The 27,105-nt window shown below is 41.4% G+C and overlaps 1 protein-coding gene across 2 annotated transcripts in view; it reads left to right on the top strand.

Moving 5' to 3' along the window:
- Window positions 1–27,105, top strand: part of MGAT5 (alpha-1,6-mannosylglycoprotein 6-beta-N-acetylglucosaminyltransferase) — a 114,271-nt gene that overhangs the window by 80,418 nt on the left and 6,748 nt on the right. For both annotated transcript variants that reach the window (XM_035130388.3, XM_060279337.2), the window contains 6 exons: window positions 834–968; window positions 3,918–4,051; window positions 5,028–5,161; window positions 18,670–18,819; window positions 24,155–24,301; window positions 26,771–26,887. In XM_035130388.3, coding sequence (XP_034986279.1) covers window positions 834–968; window positions 3,918–4,051; window positions 5,028–5,161; window positions 18,670–18,819; window positions 24,155–24,301; window positions 26,771–26,887 — 817 coding nt within the window. The remainder of the gene's footprint in view (window positions 1–833; window positions 969–3,917; window positions 4,052–5,027; window positions 5,162–18,669; window positions 18,820–24,154; window positions 24,302–26,770; window positions 26,888–27,105) is intronic.

The following is a 27,105-nucleotide window of genomic DNA, read 5'->3' as shown; positions in this document are numbered from 1 at the left end:
GGCAGGAAATGGGGAGGTGGCACTCAATGAAGGGTGGGGAAAGGCATAGGTACTTCATTATAGGGAAAATGGCTTCCAGCTCCAACCTATTCCATTTCCTGCTTCCATTCCCTGACACAATATTCCACTTCATTCTAGTGGGGCTCCTGGAAAAGGCTGCAGTGAAGAGTAGAGGCAGGAAAGCCATGTTGCACAAACCATATTTTTCACATTAGTCTTTGCTTGCACAATACAGTTAGACAAACAATTGTTTTCTGGGACTGTGTGGATGTGCAGGTACAAGGAGAGTTGGTTGCAACCATTATGCTTCTTCCTGGTCTTTTTTAACTCCTCTGCTGAGCTAACCAATGATTGTTTAGCTTGTTTTCCAAACCCAAGTGCTGAGAACAAGGCTTGGCTGTAGCTCACAGTTAGCAAGAAAAGAGCCTAACCACAAGGCCAGGTTTTGATGACGCACTAAATCAAACCATGGCTTAGCTCAACAAAGGACAAGAATAATAAAAAAGACTGGGGATGAGTAAAGTGGGGATGAGTAAATGTTAGATCAGTGCTGAGGGTTAGAATACTGCCTTGGGCAGGCTTTTGGAATTACAGTGACTCCTTCTCAGACACTGCTCTTCAAAAATCATGTTGAGGCAACACATGTGCATACATACATACATACATATACATACATACATACATACACACACACACACACACTGGTTTGTTAGTCATTCTGTCTCTGGGAATGGAAAAATAAAAGCTCACTGTTAAGACTAAATTTATTTCATTCTTATGTATGAATGCAGGAATTCGGTGGAAATAAAGTTATTATTTTTTCTTACTATTAGGATTATGAAGAAGGTTGTTGGTAACAGATCTGGCTGCCCAACTCAAGGGGATAAAGTAGTGGAACTAATTTACATTGACATTGTTGGGCTCACTCAGTTCAAGAAAACCCTTGGACCATCCTGGGTTCACTACCAGTAAGTATTCCTTTCTAAAGAAATTTATCAGAAGGAATTGTGGTTCCACATATCTAGTGCATTTTTACATATTTCTCCTCATTGTTCGTGATGTTGAATCTGAATTTCTAAACTAGCCCTATTTATGTGCTACTCTCCTATAGAGCATTCACATAAGGCCATGGCACCAGTGTCACATACCCAGGCTGTCCTCACATCTTGTGTGGACGTCGGAAAAGAACTCCTGTGTATGAGTAGCTGCTTCTTCATAGGAGCGCTGTTCATTTGCAGGCCTGTGCTCAACAAGCAGCCTTGCTCCTGCTTTAAAACGCAAGTGCCCAACCTGTAAGAAATTGTATGACAGTAGCTTCTGCACCCCCTTATGTCCCTCAAGGCCAGAGCATTGGGAGTCTCCCCCCCCCCTCCTTCAGAGAAGTGGAACTGGAAAATTCCGGGATATCAGGAGGATAAATCTTGTACAGAGCAGAAATGTAATATTTTTATCTTAAGACTAAGATTCCTGATTTATTCAAGCCTGAATCTGATTCTATTATGGAGTAGCTAATCCACTAATTGTCGTTTATATGCTACTGAAGAAGAAGTCTGAAATGCATCTGGCAATTGGAGTCACTACTTTTTGCTGATTAGATTTATTAATCTCTGTTTTGTTTTTTAATATTTGATTATGCGTATCTGAAAGTAAACTTAACAAAAATGAATTGTATTATTTTGTATTCTTCCTGCTTTTTAGTTGCTTTAGTTTTTTGTGGTCAGGGTGACTCAGGTGTATCTCCAGACTTTATTTTGGTGCACTGTGTACAAACCTTGTTTTCATACCCTCCCTTCTCCCCACTGACACCCAATTACTTCCTCTTACACACAATCCAGGGCTTGTTTTTCTATCCAGTGTGGTGAACTGAACCAAAGTTTATACTTGCTCTCCAAACCATCTTTTCAAATCAGCTTCAAGCTGTGGTTTGCCATTCTAGTTTGTAGTGAAAGCATAATCCATATGGCTCAAATGTAATAGGCTTGCAGGAAAATGGAAGTAAATATTTTTTCAGATGAGCAAGGAGAGTGTGCATGTGTGTGCAAGCTTTATTACGTAACACAAGCCATGGTTTGCAGCTGTAGCTGAACAGAGCCTGAGAAACATAATTGAAAATATGAATGGGCAACATATATTCACTCATTTTTCATTCATGCAGGTTTACATTGCCACTGGATTCCAAATTTTAGAAACTGAGCAGATTCTATTAGGCAGAAGATGGGAGGAAAAATGTGCCTGACAAACTAAAACCTCATTGCTTTCCTTCTTCCTAGTTCATTAAATATATGAAATAACATGGATATTTCAACTGCTTTTCTTTACCAAATGGTTCAAATTTTTAAAAGGCAGTTTTTGGCATTTGAGGTAACTTGGTTAACTATTCATTTTGCAGCATGAACTGAGTGATTGAATAAAGTGCTTTGGAAAGCTGTGGGCTCTGGAGGCATTTGTTGACAATGGATTCCAACAATATCTTGCTTTTTCAGTTCAGGAAGTTGAATTAGTTATCCTTTGGTTTTCTTTAAGTTTTCTGTTTTCCAGTTATTCTTTGGTAGTCTATAAAGTGGAAGTCAGCAAAACACCTCCAAGTGGTATAGCAGTAAAACTGCTAGCACATTTGCAAAGCTAAGTAGAGTCTGGTATGGTTTCAAATTGGATGGGGAACCATGTGTTGAGATTCCTGCATTGCAGGGGTTGGACTAGATGGCCCCTGGGATCCCTTTCAGCCCTATAATTCTATGAAAAGTAGAGAAGAAGAATACTTAACAGTAAAGCTACTTTAGGAATCACATTATATACCTTTTCTTAACTTTGGTTAACTTTCCTTCAAACATTATTTTTAAGAGTGCGCCATATGCATAACAGTGCATTAAAACTTGGCTTGGTGATTCATTTCTTTGTTATCAGTTTTAATGCAATGGGGAGAATAATAAATATTATGTAACCTGTCACTGTATTTCAGATAGTTAATTCAGCCTACTCATTTTGCTAATCCTTATCTTCCAAGAATCATCCCACGTCCTGCATTTGGCTTAAAACCAAATGCTTTTATTCAAATCCCACTCTCCTTTCCACAGTATAACCCAACAGATTCCTTCTGCTGTATGATTTATTCTACTAAATAATACGTTTGGTTCCCGACAAGCACTTGATGTAATCAAAAAACAATTCTGCTGCTGTAAAATGTTTTCACTGGAAGCAGTTGACATAAAGCTTTGAATTTTAGCTACCTAGTGCAGACTTAGGGGACTTAGAATGTGGAAGTATCATGGATGCATAAAATAGAATCACAGAATTGTAGCATTAGAAGGGACACTGAGGGTCATCTAGTCCAACCCTCTGCAATACAGGAAACTCAGCTAAACCATCCATGACAGATAGCCGTCCAACCTCTGCTTAAAAACCTCCAAGGAAGGAAAGTCCACCTCCTGAGGGAGTCTGATCCACTCTCCAACAGTTGTTAATGTCAGAAAATTCTTCTTTATGTTTAATTTCTTGCAACTCTTCTCCCCCCCTCCCCGATCCTATCCCAACTCTGAAGCTGCCTTTCAAATACTTTTTCTATCAAAACTTCTCAACAAAGTACTCCTAGGCCATTGTTAAGAAGTACTTCTAGCCCATTTGTCAGTGGACATGTGCAAGTAAGAATAATAATACCTGGTATTTGGGGAGAATGGGCTATTTCTAAGTCACAGGATTGCTAGGTTTATGGTGTAAATTGGCCCATGGTGTTGCTATCAGAGGCAGGTGTTTACTGTATTTTCTTTGGCGTGAATAATTATGGATAGTAACTATGCTGAGTTGATGCATATCATGGTATTGCTTTTATTTTCGGTTATGCCAGAAATTTCTGTATCAGCTTTAGAAAGCATGGTCACCAGTTACTAACACTGTTGTTGCCTTCCTTTATCTTTGCACAGGTGCATGTTACGAGTGCTAGATTCATTTGGGACCGAACCAGAGTTTAACCATGCTCATTATGCCCAATCTAAAGGCCACAAAACTCCATGGGGAAAATGGAACCTTAACCCACAACAATTCTACACAATGTTTCGTAAGTTCAAGTTGTTTACAAAAGCAATTTTTGCTTTTCAGAATAGGAGTTAGCCCTCGGAGTCCTCCAAGTGGAGATATTACATTAAAAAAGAATATATGTTCACATATTAAACTGTTTTTATAGGTCTGTAGTTATTTTGGTATTCTTCACTTTTAATATCAAAAGTCTTTGAATATAATGAAAAAGTAAACATATATTCTAGGTACTTATTAGATGCTAGGGGCTGCACCCCTGCTCCCTTTGCTGAACAATCCCACCTACCCTTATCAACCCCTCACCAAAGCCACCCACTCCCCTTAAAGGTAAAGAGACCCCTGACCATTAGGTCCAGTCGCGGACAACTTTGGGGTTGCGGTGCTCATCTTGCTTTACTGGCCGAGGGAGCTGGCGTACAGCTTCCGGGTCATGTGGCCAGCATGATTAAGCCGCTTCTGGCGAACCAGAGCAGCACACAGAAACGCTGTTTACCTTCCCGCCGGAGTGGTACCTATTTATCTACTTGCACTTTGACGTGCTTTCGAACTGCTAGGTTGGCAGGAGCTGGGACTGAGCAACGGGAGCTCACCCCGTCGCGGGGATTCGAACTGCCGACGTTCTGATCAGCAAGCCCTAGGCTCAGTGGTTTAACCCACTCCCCTTACTCCTCATCAAAGACATTTCTCTTCCCATTTCTCCTTACAACTTGCCAAACATCTTGTTCACTTACCTGCCCCCCCACCCTCTGGCCTGTGCCACCTTCTGCCTTTCTATCTCCCTCCTCCTCAGCCCCTTATGCTGCTGCATTGGCCCAGCAGTTCTGAGCCCAGTTGTTTTTTTTACCATGCTGTACCTCACAGTGCTACCTGTCAACAGCCATGTGAATTGCAGCATGACAATATCCTTCGGATAATACATAATAGAAGATAAGATTTATGACAGTGTTGCAGTGATGCATAATGATGCAGTGCTGATTTTTTGTTTGGTTGGTTTACAGCTCACACTCCAGACAATAGTTTCCTTGGTTTTGTTGTGGAACAATATCTGAATTCCAGTGACATCAAGCACTTCAATGTAATTAAACGGCAGGACCAGTCGCTTGTCTATGGCAAAGTTGATAACTTCTGGAAGGTGAGTTGCTATGCTGAACAGATCCTTTCTTGGAAGTTCATTTTCAAAGACTGAGCAGAACACAAAGTTGCAAGCTTAAACTGAACTATATTTTAATTAGTGTTTGACAAGTACTTTTTAGAAAACAATGCTGGCAGATATCTGTTCAAGGAGGTTTTTAACAAAAGATGCATCTCATTTATACTATAGTCTTGCATACAATTTTACATCATTATATGTTCAGCCAGATTTATTGCACCATGTTTATAACTGAAAGATTTGGAAGGAAAAAGGGACGTGCCATTAATCTGTACCAAGCCACTAACTGGTTGATCATAATGTGTATGAGCAAGTACAAACATTTGACAATTCTCTTCTCCCCTCTCCTCAATTCTCATGCATTGAAAAGAAACTTAGAGCTCCTGGTTGGGGTCTCAGTCAAACTAGTTTCCATATTATATCTGAATATTGGAAACAAAAACTCTCCTAGCTGTACTTACTGGGTGGAATTCAACATCTTGCTCTTCCAATCATTCTATCTGTGCAAGCATTACAACTTGTCAGGTGGAATGGTTCCTCTCTCTCCTACCTCCTCGTGTTGTTCATGTGGCTTTACTGCTTCCACCCCCCCCAAAAAAAAAAACAAATTTCAGGGAGTGCAGGATCCAAATTGTACATGTGGAAGTCCTTGAACGGGGCTTCTGTTGATGAGGCTGGTTAGGTGAATCCTGCCCACTGTCTTTAATACACTGTTTCTGTGTTCCCATTTGTGAGATTTCTAGTGTGTCACATTCTTTTTACCAAAGGATCTCCAGCTAATTGTCACCTTAACTGAATATTTAGCCTTACAAGTGCCTGCAACAAAAATCCCTGTTTGCAACACTCTAAAGTTTCTTTGTAATCAAAGTATTGGGGTTGCGGCGCTTATCTTGCTTTATTGGCCGTGGGAGCCGGCGTACAGCTTCCAGGAAGATAGAGGCCCTGGTTTGTGCATCTACACATTGTGAAGCCAAAGAACGACCAAAGGAGACTTATTTCAAAACTCTCATTTGTTATAAGTAATTGGTCTCTGGGTAGCAGCCTCTGGCCAAACTTGCTTGTGGATTCATGTGTTGTTGAACTTGTAGGTACTGAAAGAAAAACAGAAGAGTTGATTTCTCTAGCTTCAGTTATTATTTGTCTTTCCAAAATGCTCAAAGGAATTGCTTTTATGTGTTTAAAGATCCATTGAATTAGGTATTACGTATTTTAAAAGTATTGTTTATGAAGTGCCAATGGTAGACTAGGCCAGGCATCTGTTAGCTAGGGGTCATTGGAGTTGTAGGCCAAAACATCTGGAGGGCCGCAGTTTGGGGATGCCTGGACTAGGCCATTCGCACTTCCAAAAATGATAACCTATGTGTTATCTTTTGTTGAAAGTTTTTTTTCTTTTTTCCTTGCTAACTTGCTGTTTCCCTGAAATCATAATATTAAATAATTCACTTCTTTTCACATGCACAGCAAAGTCTTGCCTGAGTCAAACCTCTTAGCGCTGACTTCAAGGCATTCTCCTCATCCAGATAGCAGTGCAGAGAGAGAGAGAGAGAGAGAGAGAGAGAGAGAGAGAGCGAGAGAGAGCGCGAGAGCTGGGTGCTTACCAAAGAGATTTTCTTTTGTTCATTTCCCTTGAGAATTAAGCATACAGCTCCAGAGAGCAAGGGCAAAAAAAAAAATCCTTGGTCACCTCTGGTCTGCTAGAAGAACAAACATATTGGGGTATCGGTATCCTTCCCCATCCTATTGCCCTCTAGATGTTTAGGACTCTAGCTCCTATCAGCCCCAGCTAGCATGACCACTGGTCAGTGATTATGGGAGTTGTAGTCCAAAACATCTGCAGGGTACTAGGTTAGGGAAGGCTGCTTTGGGGCGTTCTCCAAATTGCCCTCCATTCTCAGTAGAAAGACTTCATGTTGTCCCATTATTGCCCAGAGGGCACGGCCATCGTCCATAATACAACACAAGTATTCAGTGAAGCAAATGCAGCAAGTACTACTCTGTGCAATTAAAGTTCTGTAATTTCTAGCTCTTCATAAGAGGTAGCTGCTGAGACCCAGATGAGGTAATCTTAACCTTTTGTGCTTACATGCTGTCATTTCATTGGGTAAATGGCTAGTTGAAATGCAGTTGTAACAAACTGAATTATAATGGCATGTTAACAGCCAAAGGCAGGTGTTAGCATGTAAGCAAGAAGCTTCAAAATCCAGTTGGCCAATCAAAACATTGCAAATTTGTTGCAAGCTTTTGTGTTGTCCAGACAAGATGTTACATAAAGCAGGAGATGAGGGTTTTTCTTTGTTTGTTTTTAGTACAGAAAGGTTAGGCTAGATATTGTAGCATGCTTGAGGTGGATCTTGCAGGCTGGGTAAATCCTTGGTGCTACAAATACCAGGTTTTACACCTCACATCCTAGAATAAAGAATCAGTAGCTTGCAACCCAGATATGTACTTTAGTTACTGAAAGCGGGATTTCAGCTAGTCACAACATAAAGAGTTTGGGTTGAGGAAAATAATTGACTGGATTTGCATTGTTTAAAAGTTCAATTTTGCTTGCACACAAAAGTAAAATATTGTTTATGCAAGAAGGCATCTCTGTTCTCTTACCTTCCAAAAGAGCTATCATCTATACTAAGCAGTGTCTGTAAATCACAGAGAAGGTACTTTAATGCTAGCTTCTGAGTCTGGCTTGTTTGGAAGCTATTAGCCATACTCCTTTATTCAGACCAAAGGAGAATTTATCTGGTTTGTTTCACCGTTCAAGTGAAGGGAGGGGTAGAGGAGATGCATATCAACTGTATATATGCTGGCTTATTAGACCAGGATCTTATTATGCACACGCAGCCACAGATGTCATAGAGTGGATGCTACTCTGTTTTAAACTATTAGAGGACACTCAGTCAACCAGGTACATCACCCTTTTTTGCCATTAACCTATGACTAAAAGCTGCTTCGTAGATACAGTGTTTCTCAACCTTTTTTGGGCCACGGCACACTTGTTCCGTGAAAAAAATCACGAGGCACACCACCATTAAAAAAGTTTAAAAATTTAACTCTGTGCCGCCCTATATTATAATTATGATTGTAAGAAACACTTGCCAAATATTGCTTTCCGGTGGGTCAGTGTTGTTTATTGGCGGCCGCCAGGCTCGTTTGCACTGAGCTTTGGGAAAGAGGAGGAGACATATTGCTTTCCGGCGGGTTTAGTGCTGTATATTGGCGGCCGCCAGGCACGTGACAATGCAAATTGCCCTTCTCGTCGCGGCACGTCGCGGCACACCAGTGTGCCGCGGAACAGCGGTTGAGAAACGCTGGATTAGAATGTGTAGGCATCCTGGGAAATTGTTGAATAAATCCCAAAAAATTAATGGGTGGGTGTATGGTGTATACCAGCTTCCCTGAACTTGGTGCCCTCTCGCAGGGTGCCGTCTTGAACTATAACTCCCATCAGTGATGCTAGAAGTTGTTGGGGGAATACTGATTTACAGTGTTGCATTTAGAATATTTAGGAAGCCACAGCCAATTCAAGCTGTCATACATGCATGTATGCAGTGGTGTACAGATGCATATAGAAACTTTTAACATGATGGCAAACATGATGTGTGTGGGTGCACATGTACATTATCTAGTGCTAAAGCAGCTCTTATAATTTCTTTGTGTAATTAAAATATTGTTCCTTAAGGAAAAACTAGTGTACGTGGTTATCTTAAGCTGTTGCTCAGTTCATTATAGAAACATGCCAGACTAAGGATTTAAGAGTACAAATTTAGGAGTACAGGTGTCATTTCAATTTTCAAGGGTTTCACAAATTATTTGAGTTTTGTGGGGCATCTTAGTTCTGGCTAGCAGCAGAAAACCATGAGAGCTCTTAGTACAGACCTTGGACACGTAGTTTCTTCATCCGTACTGTAGTAATTTCCTGGGATTTCCCAGTGATTTAAAGCCACAGTGTACAAACCTTCTCGGTGAAAGCATTTCTCATTATACGTCCCATAGGGATAAATCTGCTAGGTTAAGCCCACTTCAATAAGGCGCCATGGCAGAAGAAAAGAGACACAGAGAGAATGATAAATGTCTAGTTGCCCCTTTGCCAGCCTATTTTGCCTGCCCATTACAAAGCCTGGAGGCCTATTAAGCCTTTTTCTCTGTGTGGCAGCTGTCTGTATATTCATTTCATTTGTTTAGCAGCATCTTGAGGTTTTGATTGTCCTATATTTGCCCATGGTTCTTGAGCAGAATTATTATTTTCTTAATATTTAAGTGGTAGTTGTGCTGCTTTCATTGTGATTTTAGAAGAAAAAGATTCATTAACTTTTTCATCCTCATTTACGAACACTCTAGGATTTTAGAGTGTGCTCCTTGTGCTAGAGTACACATCTTAGCAGCATTGGAAACTGTTAATTCATTTTCAGCTTTTGTGATTATGCATTCTGTTCTATTATCAGTACTAGGAGACTTTTAAAAGCCTCAATAAAAACTGAGTACTATTAGTGTATTTCCTGATGTGATTAGTAGTACATCAGAAGAATAGCCTGTAAGATAGACTTGGGTTTTTAGTGAAAAAGATGTATCAGACTTATTTTCAGATTTTTCTTTCAGTTTATTTCCCCCCAGCTCCCTCCTTTGGTTCCTTCCTTTCCTCCCTGTCAATTTGTCTGCCATATCCAGCATATTTGTATCCGTTGTTAAATGCTCCATCTGTTAAATAGCTCTTTCCAGAAATGTCAATGAATGTCTCCTTGCATGTTAACTCACTGTGGAAAAGATAAAATATTATCTTAACCAGTATAGTGTTTGCCCTTCTCTCACTCCCCTGGTCTACCCACTATACAGATACATCTGCTGAAATGATTAGGGAATCCTCCTTGAATCCTTAGATCTTTGCCTTTCTCGGGGGATGAAAATTTTCTAGTGCCGCTTGTTCTGTGTTACATGTTACCCATCTTCCTAGCCTAATTAAAGACCATCTGGAGGATGCATGCTTGTAAGGGTAAGGGCAGTGACAGCAGCCTCCTGATCATTACACATCTCCAGGTTCCCAACTGTTAAATGAACAGTTGTAACAGGCAAAACTGATAATAGGTGGATAGAACTTGCTGCAGAATGTGAACAGTGTGTGGCATTGGTGGACAGGAGAGAAAAAAAAGGGACCCAGGTGGCGCTGTGGGTTAAACCGCAGAGTCTAGGGCTTGCTGATCAGAAGGTCGGCGGTTCGAATCCCTGCGACGGGGTGAGCTCCCGTTGCTCGGTCCCAGCTCCTGCCCACCTAGCAGTTCGAAAGCACATCAAAGTGCAAGTAGATAAATAGGGACCGCTCCGGCGGGAAGGTAAACGGCGTTTCCGTGTGCTGCTCTGGTTCGCCAGAAGCGGCTTTGTCATGCTGGCCACATGACCCGGAAGCTGTCTGCGGGCAAACGCCGGCTCCCTCGGCCTATAGAGCGAGATGAGCGCCGCAACCCCAGAGTCGGACACGACTGGACCTGATGGTCAGGGGCCCCTTTACCCCTTTACCTAACAGGCAAAACTGATAATAGGTGGATAGAACTTGCTGCAGAATGTGAACAGTGTGTGGCATTGGTGGACAGGAGAGAAAAAATGGTATTTGTTTGTATTCAGGAGAATAGAGTTTCTTCCTCAAACATTTGGGATTGCAGGCTCCCATACATTCATCTTCTCCAGTTTACTAATGATACACACAGAAAAGCTCATCGGGGATCCTACCTCTCCAAATTTGGGGGAAGGGAGCTGCTGATTTATACCAAACAGTCATTGCTTTTTAATATAGGGAAAAAAGGTGTTGGTACTCATCATTAAGTTGTTACAGTACATGCTGCACTTTTAACTGGGGTGGGGGTGGGGAGGAGGTGCCAGTACTATGTGCCATTGAGCATCCCTAGAAAAAAATGTTCTGCAAATTGTTAATAGGCATATAACAAGTGGCGACCGGCAAGAAAACGTTAGAGTGTGCTGTGCTTTCACTCAGAGTTCCAGCCAATCCATTCCATTGCTCCTTCCACTAGTCTGGTTTTCCTCAGTTAGTATCAGTCAGTTAATATTCTGTGCTCACTGAGAGTGCTCAGCACTCAGTGGCTTGTTTTGTCACAAGGGTTCTCCATTTGGGGATGTTTTTAGGGTGTGAAGTAGATACAGTCTCCCAGTTCCATTCCTAAAGGCAGGTGGATTTTGGTCCGCCCCCCCCCCCCCGGCATCTGCAAACATCACGATTACCTCAAGTCTGCATGGGTGGTGCTGTTTTGCCTACACCTTCACAAGCATAGGTAGATAAATAAGAGATGCAGGGAATGAATATTATATTTTCAACCTACTGAATTTGAATCCTACTCTCCAAAGTTTGTACTGTTTGTTCGTTCCTTGCTTAACATATGTTTGCAAATAAAGAGTCAATCTCTTGAATCTGCAAATAATGATTAAATAGTTCTTTGGAAGAATTTTCAACTGTAATTAAGGTAAACCCAGATTTACATCTGCGCCAGCCCAGATTTCATAGTAATGACTGCATTTGTATAGTCACATTTTTATCTATAAAATAAGGCTGAGTATTTGTCATGCTGTCTTTATACAGTGGTTCTTTTGAGGCTCACTACCTTGTGCTATATTCATTCCTTAATTATCTGTGCTACACCAGGTTTATGTCTTTATATAGCTTATAAACAGTGATAAAGTGCTTGAGCACCAGAACTAAGAATGCTATGTTCAAAAGCGAGTAAGAATTTGGGGGTGATTAAAATTGCAGCACAATCATCACCTCTAGTTTGTCCTTGATTGTGTTTATGAAATTTAGCTGTGATGCCATGCACAGAAAAGCCACTCACCCTGATTGTGAGATAATCCTAGGGTTGTTCCAAAGCCATGGCTAGATGACGAGGGTGTTTCAGAACAAAATATATTAGGATTGTAAGGATTGTGTAGCAAATGCATGCATTCTTCCTAATAGACGGAATCTATTTAGTTAGATGGCGTGTGTGAGGGACAGAAGCTACAGGCAGGTCCCTCCCATCTTAAGTACCAGCTTGTCGCCCAGCGCTAGTGCTAGTGGGGAGGGAGATATCTCCAGCGGCGACTCAGGAAGTGGTGACCGAGGCTCAGGCAAGGTAGCAGAGCCCATGCCTAGTGTGGGAAGGGAAGTGGGAGGCAAGGGAAGAAGGCCGATCCCGCCGACCCCGGAATTGCGCAGGAAACGACGGGGGCGGAGATTCAGTATCCCTAGACTACTTTGCTGGAAGAAAACGCGCAAACCTCCATTCGGAGGTTCTGACCCCTAACTGACAACATGTACATAGCACTGTTCTGCACTGTAAATAATCAGCACTGAATAAAAGCATGAAAAGACAACGCTTTGAGGAGTCGTTACTCTAGAGTAGCCGCTACCGCGCCTGTGACAGCGTGGAATAGGGATATGAATAGAAAGACTCTTCCTTGTGCAATAGAGACAAAATATTTCACAAGATTCCACTCAGTTGGCACCTGTTTGAGGAAATAGCAGTTTACACATGTGTTTCTGGGAATGTAATTTGTTTTACAGAAGCTGTATTATTGAGAATGAAATCCAAGAAGGAATAACATATCCTTCTGCCAAATTGAATTTATATCACTGGCACTCAGAAGCTCTTTTTGTATGCTTCGGCATTAAGCAGGATTGAAAAGAGAAAACATAGATAGATTTAAGATTCTACCATATTCCCTCGTGAGATTTTGAAAAAGTATCTGCTATTGAGAGTTACAATTAACTTCTAGTTCCACACATCTTGCTGCATTAAATGTGACATTTTAAAAATAACAAAATTGTCCCCAATCATGTTCACCTGCTTCAAATCTTTCCTGAAGTTTGTCTCATTTAATCTTGTAACAATAGCAAGACTTTTTATTTTCCTATCTGTAGTCACATCTGCAGAGTCGTTATGGAATACAGAACTAAAGACTAGAGGAGAGGGGTAGCCAACATGATGTCATCCCAACCGAGTTGGACACCTATTCCCATCAGCCCCAGCCAAGGATGATGGGAGTTTTAGTCTATCAACATCTGCAGGGCACTATGATAGGTATCCCTTGGCTAGAATTACTGGTCAATTCCACCTAAAGCAGATTGCTAACAAAATGTTGGGTGCTGTGTCTGGGTTGTAGCGTTTAATCCTGCAAGTGAAACTGACATGCTTGAACGCTGCTCCACTAAATGGCATCATAATACATCGGAAACTGTGCAGGAGAAAGCTAGACTAGCTCCTTTAGGTCTAGCTTTCTACATGGAGGGTTTTGTTTTGTCTTTTGTACAGAGAAAAATTCCATTAAATCGTGAACGATTTACCAACTCACTGGAAAATAGACCTTAGATACATGCACACTTTTATATATCTTTTAGAAATCCTGCACTTACCTTTTAAAAAGCATGTGCTGTGGTCTCCAACCATGTATCCAGCTGTGTAGCAATAGTTATTTTTTTAAAAATGCTTCCAGTACAGGTATCGGCAGCATGATGCTCTCCAGATGTTGCAGACATCAGCCCCAGCCAGCATGGGCAGTGGTCAGGAATTCTGGGAGTTGTAGTCCAACAACATCTGGAGAGTGCCATGTTGGCTACCCCTGTTCTCTTGTTTTCCATTGAATTCTATGAGAAGTCAGAACATAGAGCTATAGAACAAGACTGCCTGGTGCGGTGACAATCGAGCAGTGAGGTAATGCTTGGGCTCCCCCCACGCACAGAGTATAGCCAGATTGCACTTTGTTCCTGTGGCTTTTAGCAGATCATTGATTAACAGGATTACTATTCTGTGGAGGTGACCTGCATAATTTTTAAATAATGCACATTTTTGCTAATTGTAGGTTGCCAAGTTGATGGCTCAGCCAGCTTTACATCCTCCTTCTTACTATCTCCATTTAAAACAGAACACTTGTACTGTATTCTTTCTTTCCTCCCTATGTTTCTGCAGCTGATTACCATAAAGAAAGCTTGTGGAAATTTGCCCCTTTCCCATTGAAAATTGTACGCCTCTCCACACACATGATTATATTTTCCAGTTTAATGTTGCTTTAAGAGGGAGAAACGCATCAGGCTTTGTCATCCCATTCTCTGATGTGAAAGGTCTTGCATACGGAGGAGGGTTGTAGGTGGAAAATAATTGGCACAAAGTAATAACAGTTGTGTATTTGATGATCAACAGAAGTGCCATCAGTAAATGGCAAGTTTATTGTAGCTGTCAAGAAGAAAGCAGCTGCTGGTTCTGCCGGAGTAATAAGAACCGCTCTTTTGCTGCTCTGCGGTAGAGTTTAGTGTTCGGAGCCTAGCTTTTCTCTAAAAAAGCCTTGGCAAATGAAGTTCCCTCTGGCTGTGCAGCACTGCACCCCTGGAGTGTCATTTGCACCTGGCCAGGAAGAGATAAGATGCATGGACGTGCATGTAGAGGTCTGCACACACATAAACATCTCTATCGGGGGAGTGGCTGTGGGGTTTGTACCACGCCCCCTTTGGCCTCGTTGGGCATTTTGGAGGCCTGATGTTCTGAGTTGTGGGGCCCTTAGCCTGGATACCTCGTGCCTAGAGTTGTAAGGCCCTGGCATGAGACAGGGTCAGGAAGGCATCCCTGTTCACTGGAAGGTAAGGCCTAGGCAATGGAGCTATGCCTGATCATTACCCTTGCTGAGGACAGGACTAGGTGCATACAAGGCAGTCATAATAATAATAATTTATTATTTATACCCTGCCCATCTGGCTGGGTTTCCCCTTCCACTCTGGGCGGCTCCCAATCAAATACAGTGGTACCTCGGGTTAAGAACTTAATTCGTTCTGGAGGTCCATTCTTAACCTGAAACTGTTCTTAACCCGAGGTACCACTTTAGCTAATGGGGCCTCCCACTGCCGCTGCCGTGCCACCGCCACACAATTTCTGTTCTCATCCTGAAGCAAAGTTCTTAACCTGAGGTACTATTTATGGGTTAGCGTAGGGTTACCAGATGTCCCCGGATTCACCAATCTGTCCCTGGACAAAATATGTCCCCGGAATGATGCCTGGGGACTTCTGGCAAGGCAACATGGCGAGCGCCATGGCAGCGAGCAGCACTGGAGGTCCCGGCCACGTCAAAGTTCCAGCCAGCCAATCCGCCGGCTTGGGGGGGGGATGGCTATTTAAACCGAGGCGTGAGCCAGAGAGTTTTTTTCTGGCTCGCTTCCTCGATCAACGATCGCCCGAACTTGCACAGAGCTGCCTGCAGCAGAAGAGCCCGTGGCACTCTTCTGCTGTGGGCTCTGTGCACCCAAGTTGGGGGGGGGGCAAGCGAGGTGCTGAGGCAGTGAAGACGAGGAGGAGAAGCATAGAAAAGAGCTGTGCCGCGTTGTGAGACAGAGAGAGAGAGAAAGAGAGACGGAACATGGCGGAGGCTTCTCATGGGAACAAAGTGGAACGAAAGCGAAGGCTGGGGGGGAAATGAGCGGGGGAGGCAGGCAGGTGGGCTCCTTTGCTTTCTCTCCCTCCTCTCCCTTCAACGGCCACTGCAGAAATGGTGAGTTTAACGGGGGGGTTGAGGAAAGTGCTGCAGCGCCCCTTGTCCCTGGTGGTGCCACGCTGCCTTCCTGCCAGGAGTGGGAGGTGGGGTTTGAAACATTCTTGTGAGATGAAGCCTCCCCCCTCCTCCAGCACCAGCAGCCTCTCTTGTGAGGAGGGCTGTGTGCGAGTCCACCGTTTGTCCACCTGTGGTAATGAGATACCACCACCGCCAGTTAAATCTTCATAGAGACTGCACTCGCCCTCCATCAGTCTCCCGGTTATGGGAAGCCGGTGCCTTATGTGTGTGTTTTAATGCGTGTTTTCCCAAGACCAGTGAGCGCCTTTACTCGCTCTCTCTCCACCCCCCCCCCACCAACCTCTTTCTCTTTTTTATCTTAGATAATTCATTTGGTGTGTGAGCTAATCCTTGAAATTAAAAAAAGTATTGTAAATTCTAAAAGGATTAAGAAATTAAAATTTATAATACTGTACAAAAGAAAATATGACATGATTTACTATTACATTCACAGTAATCACATTGTGCTCTAAAACCCTTTGATTAGAATATTAACATTCCTATGGAGCAGGGGTGGGCAGTCTTTTCTGGCTAGATACTTATCTCTCTCTCACACATACCCCACCATGGACTGAAGTTGATAGTTGCTATCGTAGTGATGTTGAGAGATTCTTCCTTTTGAAGACACACACACTCCATCGTTGATTGGACTTCAAAACAAACCGTGGGGCTTTAAAATAGCCCTTTTGTAAACATTCACCAATGGGGATGTTTACAAAGGGCTCTCTCTCTCTCTCCCTCTCTCCCACCCACACCCTTGAGTTTCTCCTTCAATTCTCTGCAGAGTTTTGAAGGAGAAATGTTGGAGGGATGTGTTGAAAGTATGGAGCAATGCAATGCATGCTCCTACAGCCTGTTGGTTGATCCCAAATGCCCCCCTCCACGTTTTTCCTTCAAAGCACAGAGATTTAAAGGAGCAGTGTGAATGGGTTGTGTGTGTTGAAGGTGTTCTCATAGTACCCATCACCTGGGAATGCATCTTGCTTGATCAAAGGAACAACCAAGAGCTTTAATCTCACCTTAGCATCTGTCTGAGCAGCCCCATACTGATCTTGATTCAAGCTCTATTTCAAAGACCACAGTCATTTAAATAATGTGTGAGGGTTTGTAGATGCTAGAATTGTTGTTGTCATCATCAGCACCATTATTAAAATTTCCTACCCACCCTTCACCATAAGGTCTAAACATGGGTTACATCAAGAACACAATACAATTTTAAAAACTAACAACCATACAAAACAAGTTAATTAGGCACACTTCTCTTTGAGGAAGAATTTGCCTTTAAAAAAACAACTCCAACCTCATTGAGTTTCATGAGATCAGAAAAATTAAGCCAAGCTGTTTAATTTTGTTTTTTTTTCTGGCTTGGGTTTTCATGAAGACAGGGTTTGGAATTTACAGATAAGCCCAGGAACTGGCTGTCTGTACTATAGTAGGGAAGTGAGCAAGGCAAAGAGATCTGAGCTCCAAGGAAAGCTAAGTGGAAGCATCTTCAAGGAAGGGGTGCTGAAGACTGCTGATATCTTGGGATCAGAAACTAATTGTTGTAGTCCAAAAAGGAGGACAATTTTTTAAGACCAAAGGGAAGACCAAATCATCACCTCCTCCTTCACTGGATGTGTGATCTTAAACAGCAATAGAGAAGGATTTTTCAGTGGTAGACAGTCAACTACAAAACACACACACACACACCCCAAAAAAGAGGCTTGGCTGGCATGGCACCAGTGTTGCCATGGGGGAGGGACCATTTTGGAAGCAAAATGTTTTTGTTTCCACAATCATTTTAATGGGTTGGAGGTTTCACTTTCTGGATTTTATTTATTGTCCTATTGCCCTGTTAAGATCACTGATCATACACCATCATGAAAACCCCCAAAAGAATGAAATGTGGTATTGAACTTTTGAAATAAATTTTAATTAAATAAAACTTCTTACAATATATTTATTCTTCGTTAGAAGATGTAATAGCTAGTGTCTTTTGTGTTCTTAAACTGATAATTCAAATATATGTGAAGATGCTTGGATTTTACAAGGCTCAAGGCAGGAAGATTCTTCCTAGTCTCCTGTAACCTTTGAATGAGCATCTGTGCATGGCTTTTAACCAACATACAGGGAATAGTGTGTTGCTGTTGCATGTGATGGAACTAAAAGATGCAAAACACAAGCTTGTGCTTTCTGATCCCACTGAAGACAAAGGGTACATTTATTTCTCAACTAGAAATCAGACTTTGAGGTTGCTGATCTACACAGTTGAGAAGTCTCATTCATGCAATATGTTTCAAGGGTTATTCTATACTGAGCACTTCACAATCCATCTTTGAATGAGTTCTAGAGAAGAGGAAAGCAGGTCAAGGTGTTTTTTTTTAATGAAATAAATTTCTCCCAAACAAAGCACCTAGTTTTCCACATTGCTCCAAGTCCTAGTATATGGAGGGAAACCAAGAGACTTTGTGGCTCAATCGGGAGAAGAATTTTTAAATGCCACTATGTATGTAAAGAGCAGCATGACTCTACCATTAAGCTTTTGTGAACTGGGGAAGAAGAGAGGGATTCTTTTTCTTCAAAGCACTTGCATAGGCGGAGTTAAATTTGGGAGAGGATCAGAAATTATTTTGTGTGGCTCAGATGTGTGGGGCCCAAAACTTAGTATAGCCAGTCTCCTTGGTGAAATAAGAACTTAGATTTTAACTGGTTCCAATGGTGGGAGTACTGATGGGGCACTGCAGCAGTAGGTGGAGCAGCATTTTTTGCTGATCTGACCACTGCTACAGCCCCTTTGCCCCTTGAAATCCTGCGCAGTAGGATCAGGGAAGTCTTGGAGCAGCATGAGATATTGTATTGTGTAGTGGTGGTGGGTCATTAGATAGATAGGCCTCTGCATTATGTGAAGACTCAATTTTGGTTGGCTTATGTTTCCTTACTAGGATAAGAAAGCTTATTTGGATGTCATTCATACCTATACAGAAGTTCATGGAACTGTCCACGGGACAAGTACTGTCTACATGCCCAGCTATGTTAAAAACCATGGCATCCTCAGTGGCCGAGATTTGCAGTTCCTGCTGAGAGGGACAAAGGTAAGTTGGCTTGTATGCAAAAAAAGAAAAAGAAAAGATTAAAATACATGTGGATTCAAATGCATTTACTCCCCCCCTCCGCCCCAAATGAAACGCCTGGCACATTATGCTCATTGTACCATAACAGCTTTAAACATTTGCCAATGTCCAGTGTCCCAAAGATTCCACTGGTTTCAATTTCTCATTGGGATGGTGCTTCATATGTGTGTGAAGTTTGTTTAGAAAAATGAAAGCTTTCACTGTTAAATCTACCCCTTCCAAGCTTTGCATGCATGAGAACCAAGTTTGTTTGGTGATTTCAGAAACTCTTCTCCTACACAAATTCACTTCAGAATATGGCTCAGCAAACTTGAAGTAAAATCCCTCTCACACAAATACACACAAATAGCTGTTTATTCTGTTATGTTGTGTTTCTGTTATGCTATTTTTTTATTTGCCTATCAGCCTGAAAAGGTTCCCAAGGCAGCGCACAAAGTACAAACAAATAAATGTGAATACAAAATAATGCAAATGCAGACAGTACAAATGAAAAAAATTCGAGAAAAATATTAATATTTCAAAAGTATTAAACACCAAATACATGTGTGTTCCTGCCAAAAAAGCAAACAACATTCCCCACAAAAATACTGAAAATATTCTTTCAAAACGGCTAAAAGGATTTGCTTGCATGGGATCTTTTTGAAAGAAGCAAAACATCACTCAGTAAAATAATTTCCTTTCTTATTGAAACAATGGTGTGTGCTGCTTATAATTTTGATCCACTTGGTGAAGTATGTGGTGTAGTTACTTCCAAGTTATACTTCACAGATGGTAGCAGCTATTTAATATGAGTGGAGGACAGTTGGTGCTGTATTTATTATTAAGTGGTAACAGAAGTCCCTGTGCTGTCAAGACATGTGAGCTGCACACTCTCCCCTAAGGAGCTTTTGTTAAATAAGTTGACAGCATATAGAACAGAAAAGATATTTCAACAGTGTCAAGGTAAAAAGTGGAGAATGCTTATCTACCCATCCAGTATCATTTTCTGTAACTAATTAAAACTCAGCCACTGCTGAATTGTTGGTGACATTTTAAAGTCCTTTAATTAATGGTTTGGCCATGTTTCTGCTGCTGCTAATTAAAAGATATAATTTAATTGCTTATCAGACTTGTCTACCTTTTTTGTTTGCTGCATGGGAATGCAGAAATAGATCAGGTTGTTCTCTGTAAATGTTGAGCCCATTAAATCTGCTTTAAAAAAAAAAAGAGTGGGAACTCATAATGCAGTTTGATATATCAGTAGGTTTTGTTAGGTTTTCTTTTCCTGTATTTCACTGTCAGCCTCTCCACAAAAGGCACTCTGTAATAAGGGTTATAACATTTTTCAGCCAGATGGCACTTTGCCCTATTTTTCTTTTGAAGAGGTATATTCATAATCTATACTAAAAATTTGTTGCTTTAATATCCAGTATTGTTCATCTCAAAAGAGCCTGAATTATGCCCACTTAAGATTTACAAGTTAATAATTATCAGCATCAGTCCTTGCCAGGAGCTTTTGGGGATTAAAACTTGCCCCTGCTCCAATGGCAAAGATCATTGCAGGATGTCCGAATCAAGATTTGTGCATGGAAGCTCAACAAAGGTGCCTTCAAATGATTACACTTTTCCCCAGTCATATGAGGTTCCAAAGTCATCCGTAGACTTTTAGATGTGGCAATTTGCTGAAAGTGTGATGGCTGGAAAGACCCATTCATGTGGCCATACTTGCTGAGGACTTCCTTTTTTCAGAAGAGAGGGGGATGGAGTAAGGAAGATTGAAACCAGTAAGGAAGATTGAAAGAGTAAGGAAGATTGAAACCAGTAAAAAAGAGAAAGTCAGGACATTTAAGTAGCAGAAACTTTTTGAGAAAGTGGCCAAATAATTCTCAAATTCATCAAAAGCGAATGAGTTGAATTTCAGGGGGGAAACCCTGATTTTAATAAGCTCAGAGAAATACTAGATAGGGAAATTCTTCAGGTGGCCGAGAGTTCCTGAAGAAGGGAGGCACAGCTAAGAGAGATTGAGAGAGAGGTATACAAAAGGCAATGTGGCTTCACAAAAAGTATAGTGAGGAGCTAAAAATAAAAAGGTCATTTATAAAGGGAGGACAGGTAACAAAGGACAAGTGCAGACAAGGAATCCAGACTAGTAGGGACAGTGTCAGGAAAGCTAGAATGAGCTGAAGCTGGCTAGAGATGCTGAGAGCAACAGAAAGGGTTTTTCAGGTCCGTACAATGGACTTCTCAGTAAGAATGGTGAAATGCTAAAGGGTGACACAGAGAAGGCAGCATTGCTTAAATTTGATCTTACATTCATCTTCTCTCAAAAGAGGAAGTGTGAAACCTTGCATAATTAGCATTAATGAAGGTCAGGATTGCAGTTCAGATAGATAAGGAATTAGTCAATAGAAACAAAGATGCCCGAGTTCAAGTATTGATGGCCAGACAAATTGCATCCTAAAGTACTAAAGGAACTCACTGATGTACTTTGAGAACATTTGTCTATAATAATTGAGAAATCCTGGAAAACAAGTGAGAAGAGGCAGAACTGCCCAATTTTCAAAAAGGGTAGTGAAAGCTGAATCAAGGAAACTACATACCAGTCAGTCCAGTTTCATTACCAGTTTCATGCATGCACACGAAAGCTCATACCAAAATAAAAACTTAGTTGGTCTTTAAGGTGCTACTGAAGGATTTTTTTATATATTATAAAGGAGTCAGATTGAAAGCAACTTGATAAGAATGCAGTATTAGTAGAAACATATATAATTTTGTAATTAATTATCTTGCCAGAATAAATTTATCATCTTTGTTGAGTTACTGGTTTTGTGGGTTGTGGGATGCTCATGATATGTCTATATTTTAGCAGAGACTTTGACAAAGTCCCCCATTGTACCTTGGTTAGCAAACTGTTTAAATGCAGGCTAAATGACAGTGCTGTCAGGTGGATTCACAGCTGGTGTGAAATTGTACTCATTAGTAGTTCCTTATCAGACTGGAATGAGATTTCAAGTGAGGTGTTGCAGGGTTGTGGCTTCAACTTTTTATATATATCAAGGGGTGGAATGAGTCACCACATTTGCAAATGACACAAAAGTAGGAGGGAGAACCTCTCAGAAGATTAAAATAAAATTCAAGTTGACATTGACAGGATGGAAAACTGGGCTGAAGCTGACCAAGCGAAGTTCGGCAAAAACTAAGGCAAAGTTCTTCAGTGTGAGAGAAATCAAATGAACAGGTATAGGACAGATGATTCTCACTTGGCAGTAGTTCATGCAAACAGGACCTCAGGATTGTAGCCAGCCACATGCTGAAATGAGTCAGCAACATGATGCAGCGGCAAAAAAGAAAAAATTGGCTTCAGACTGCATCAATAGAGTCATCGTTTCCAGGACATGGAAAGTAAAGTAATTAAGTTCCATTTTATTCACTAATCAGACCCCCCTGGAGTTCAGTGTCCCATTTCTGGGTGCTACACTTTAATAAAGATGTGAACAGAGTGGAGTGGTTTAGATGAGAATAATGATTATAGTGAGCAGTATAAAAAAACAGGGATGCGGGTGGCGCTGTGGGTTAAACCACAGAGCCTAGGGCTTGCCAATCAGAAGGTAGGCGGTTCGAATCCCCGCGATGGGGTGAGCTCCCGTTGCTCGGTCCTAGCTCCTGCCAACCTAGCAGTTTGAAAGCACATCAAAGTGCAAGTAGATAAATAGGTACTGCTCCGGTGGGAAGGTAAACAGCGTTTCCGTGCGCTGCTCTGGTTTGCCAGAAGCGGCTTAGTCATGCTGGGCACATGACTAATGACCTCGGCCAATAAAGTGAGATGAGCGCCGCACCCCAGAGTCAGTCACGACTGGACCTAATGGTCAGGGGTCCCTTTACCTTTTATAAAAAAACAAGTTTTATGAGGTAAGGTCAAGTCAGGGATTGGAGTCTGCGCCTCTTCAGGTGTCTTTGGACTGCAGCTGCCATCATCTCTGATGATTGGACATGCTGGCTGATGGTCATTGGAGTTCAACAATACCTGGAGGCCAACAGGTTAGCCTTCTTTGGGTTAAAAGAACTGGGAATATTTAGTCCAGTTTCCCAAACTTGGGTCTCTAGCTGTTTTTGGACTACATTTCGCATCATCTCTGACCACTGCTAGCTAGGGATGATGGGAGTGGTAGTCAAAAAACAGTTGGAGACCCAAGTTTGGGGAAACCTGGTTTAGGCAAAGGAGAGAAGACCAAGGGGGCAGGATAGCACTCCTGTAGATGTCTGAGGCGTAGCCATGTAGCTCTCGGTTTCCTGCATCAGGCTGGGGTTGGACAAAATGGTCTATAAGACCAGATACTTCTATGCAACTTTCTTTCGGGTGACTTTTTGCAGACCACTCACACTCCCTTCTTTCATCTCTTATGCTAAACAGTTTCCAAGAACAGCCTTTTCACACAGCTTTCCATGTAGTTTGAGCTGGACTTGCTGTTGTAGACTAAGTGCACATTCCTGCAAACTTTGCTGCCACCTGCCGTTGGTCTTTGGAAGTCTAGTGCTGTTTGAAGAATATGCTTATTCAAGAATGTCACCCTGTTCGGCTACTCTATGCAAGACATTTTAAGCCATTTGTGTAGTAATCATTGTGCGGCACAAGTTCAAGCAAAGTTTTTGCTAACTCCCCAAGGACATGTTTTCTCCTTATGCCAGGGTCTAATGTGGTTCTATTACTCTGTGATGGGCCTAGAATATCTTAAGGTCTGTGAATTGTGGTTGTGGATGAAGTGAACATTGGTCAAAGCTTAGGACTTGGTGATATATGTTACCAAGAAAGTGGGTGAAAATACATTCTCCCAATAATGGAAAGACAGTGTGCCTTGCTTCACATTTTTCACTGTGCTTTTGGCTGTAAAGAAATCTAAAAATATTTTAGAAAAGGGTTTCATCATTTTCACTTTTGCCCATTATAAAAAGGTTATCAGGTTTGCAGTATATTTTCATGGCTCTTTCAGGTGAGTGGCATGTTGCAAAAGCAAGCACCTTTGGCAGTCGTCAGAGAGCATCTTGGATAGGGTAGGAAGCTGCCTTACTTTGTGAGTTACGTCCAGGTTGACCCTCCTGTTATGCCACAGGCAGCCTCCCCAAACCACGTGTCCTTGTGTCAATAATAAATACAAAAGAATCAATCCATGCAACATTGCATAAAATAAGTTATAAAGTAAGCTAACCAAATTTTACAGTTTAAAACTAATCAGGAAAGGGAATAATGCCCAACACAGAAATAAAATGTAGCAGAGAAAAGGAAGTAAAGGCTAATGTTATGAGTGTTTCTATTTTACAGCTCTTTGTTGGTCTTGGTTTTCCATATGAGGGACCTGCCCCTCTAGAGGCCATTGCAAATGGATGTGCATTTCTGAATCCAAAATTTAATCCACCCAAAAGCAGCAAAAACACAGATTTCTTCAAAGGCAAGCCAACACTCCGAGAGGTAAGCAATCAATATCCATATTCACAATTTTCTATTGTGTGTACTGCTGGTTGGAAATTTCAACAGTAGCTTTTGTAGCACATCCTTTTTTTAAAATTTCCAAGCATCCAAGTATGGGATTTCATTGCTATTGCCATAGCAAACTCTTGATCTGAGATTGTTTCCTTCTGAGCCTATCTCCTGCAATTACTTTTAGACATTTGTATCTAGAATAGTATCAGTGCTCAATTCTTTCAATTGATTCAGTTTACACAGGAAATCCTCATTGTTAAAAACAAAAATCAATGTATGAAAATCTTAATAGTGTAATTTTAAGCAGGCCACAGGTTGTTGTTTTTTTGTGAGGTGTGTTTGTACATTTATTTAGCTTTATGTACATTAAATGCAAGAAAGATAAACTCTGTCCAATTTCCAGCAAGGAAAGAAAAAAACAACACCAAACCACTTGAATTATTTTGCTAGACTTTAGGGGCAAGGTCCTTGCACCCCCCTCCCAAACCTTCCCTGTGTTGGGTGATGGAGGTCTACAGTGAACTTTTACTTGCAGCCACACATTTCAAGGTTCCTGATCAGGATTCTACTCAAATTCAAACACAGGGATAGTCAGGGATTAAGTGAAGGGGGTGAGGTGGATGCAGATATTGGGCCAGGGCTTGTTTGCATACCCTACTCCCTTCCCATAGATCAGAGGCTGACAACCTAAGGCTCATGGGCCGGTTCTGGCCCATGAGTTTCCTGAACTGGCCCACGGCCGTTCTGTGGATTGGTGTGGGGATTCCGTGCTTTTTTTTGCAGTGCCATTTTTTCTCTCGTCGCAGGGCACACTTCTGGGATGGAAGTGCGCACTTCTGGGATGGAGGAGCGCCTGTGCGCATGCACACATACTATTTCTGGCGCTCTTCCAACCTGGAAATAGCTTGAGAGCACTCACGGGTGCGCACGCTCCAGCACTGAGAGGTCTGCTGGGGAGTGGACCAGAACGGCCTCAAAAAACACTGCCGACCCCTGCCATAGATAATAGAGTCCACGTGTTCACTCCTGAGCATACTTCTTGTTACTTGGAAATAACAGCTTGTTCCTCAATATTTACAGTCATCACCACCTGAATATTGTACAGTCATCACCACCTGAATCCTGTATGCTGACAGCACATAGCCTATTAAAAGAGTGTAAATAAAATTCTATGAAGATATTTGTATTTAAATCAATATAAAGAATATTTGTTTAGCTGTTTTAGTTCCTAGAAAGGGCAGTCAGAGGGGGCCATTAATTTAATAAAAGGGATAAACATAGCATTGGGGAGGGGAACCAATTCTTTTCATAAACTGCTTGAGTGGCAATAGCCTCTTTCTTGTAAAAGAAACATTTGGTTTACAAGGTGATTTCACTCTGTACAGGCAGCAAATATAAGCTGATAAGGATTTGTCCTCAAAATATGTGTCAACAGCAAGAATTGGCTTTGTAAATATGACATTCAGAAAGTAAAGCAAGGGAGATTAGGATTGAAGGCTCCTCATTTATCTACACATGTGTTAGCTGCCTTTTAGCCTTCACTGGGCAGGAAGCAAGGTCTCGCCAGCCTTTAGCTAACATTAAGAATCATCAAACAGTGGAGTATTTTGGGCATAATGCCCAGCACTATAACTCTGTAGCATTAATTCTGAAGGCTTTTAGAAGAACGAGGCTATCTAGAAGTACAGGAGGTGATGACTCGTGGACTACAGACTCATGGGCTACCAAGGGGCTGGGACATGTGCATGGCAGTGCTTTACATGACCTCATATGCATCTCTGCCAAATGCATAATATCAGGCAAGGAAGTGGCTGCAGGAGAAAGCCAATTCAGGTGGGAACAGTTCCTAAAGAAGTAAACAGTGCCTATAATATTTTGAAGCAAGGTAATAGGGGGTTATAGAAAGAGTGGGTGCAGAATGTTTTGGAACACCATGAAGGTAAAATAAAAAAAGAGATGGCTTAGATAGCATATGCTCTGAATTTGTTTTTTAAGCTGTATTAAGTTTTTCAAAACGTTAAGTAAATAAGCTACAAATTAAGCAATCTTATCAAGTCTTCCAGCTTTGACACAAATGGAAATGACTGAGCATACAATTCTCATATAAATACTAATTAGCTTGGCAAGAGATACTAGAGAGGTCAGAATTTAGTATCAGAATGTTAGGATGCTTTATTGCAAGATACACTAGACTGTCTGCTTCCCTTTTTCAAGATGCATTACACTGTCCCTGACACTTATCTAGTTACTTGCCCCATATTTCAATGATTAGGTTCTAAGGAAATCTTGACAGATAATTCATTTTTGGTGACTATGATGACGTGAGCAAAGCTTTGAAAACAAAGGAATAAATGGCTCGAGTGTTATGTTATCTACACATTTTGCATCTTATTGAAATTTGCCTACTGAAATGAACACTATTCCCGGAAAGATGACATTTGATCGTTTTTCTTTCAGTTAACATCTCAACACCCCTATGCTGAAGTTTACATCGGGAAGCCTCATGTTTGGACTGTAAACATCAATGACCTCTCTGAAGTTGAGAAGGCAGTGAAAGCAATTTTGAATCAAAAGGTTAACAGTTTTGTGTGTTGTTGATTTTTTTTAAAAAAAAACCACCCACTGCATTTGTAAATCAATGCATAAATATGGAATAGAAACATACGATAGTGTGAGATTTATCAGAAAGAGCTCAATATGAAACTAAAAGCCTTAAATAATCCAACAAAAATAAAACTTTCTATGTTTTTTGGCTATGATGAATTAAAGCTTGTTGCAAACTCACATGGATC

This window comes from Zootoca vivipara, chromosome 1, assembly GCF_965207765.1.
Source record: "Zootoca vivipara chromosome 1, rZooViv2.hap1.1, whole genome shotgun sequence".
NCBI lineage: Eukaryota > Metazoa > Chordata > Lepidosauria > Squamata > Lacertidae > Zootoca > Zootoca vivipara.
This window is presented reverse-complemented; position numbering and strand designations above follow the sequence as displayed.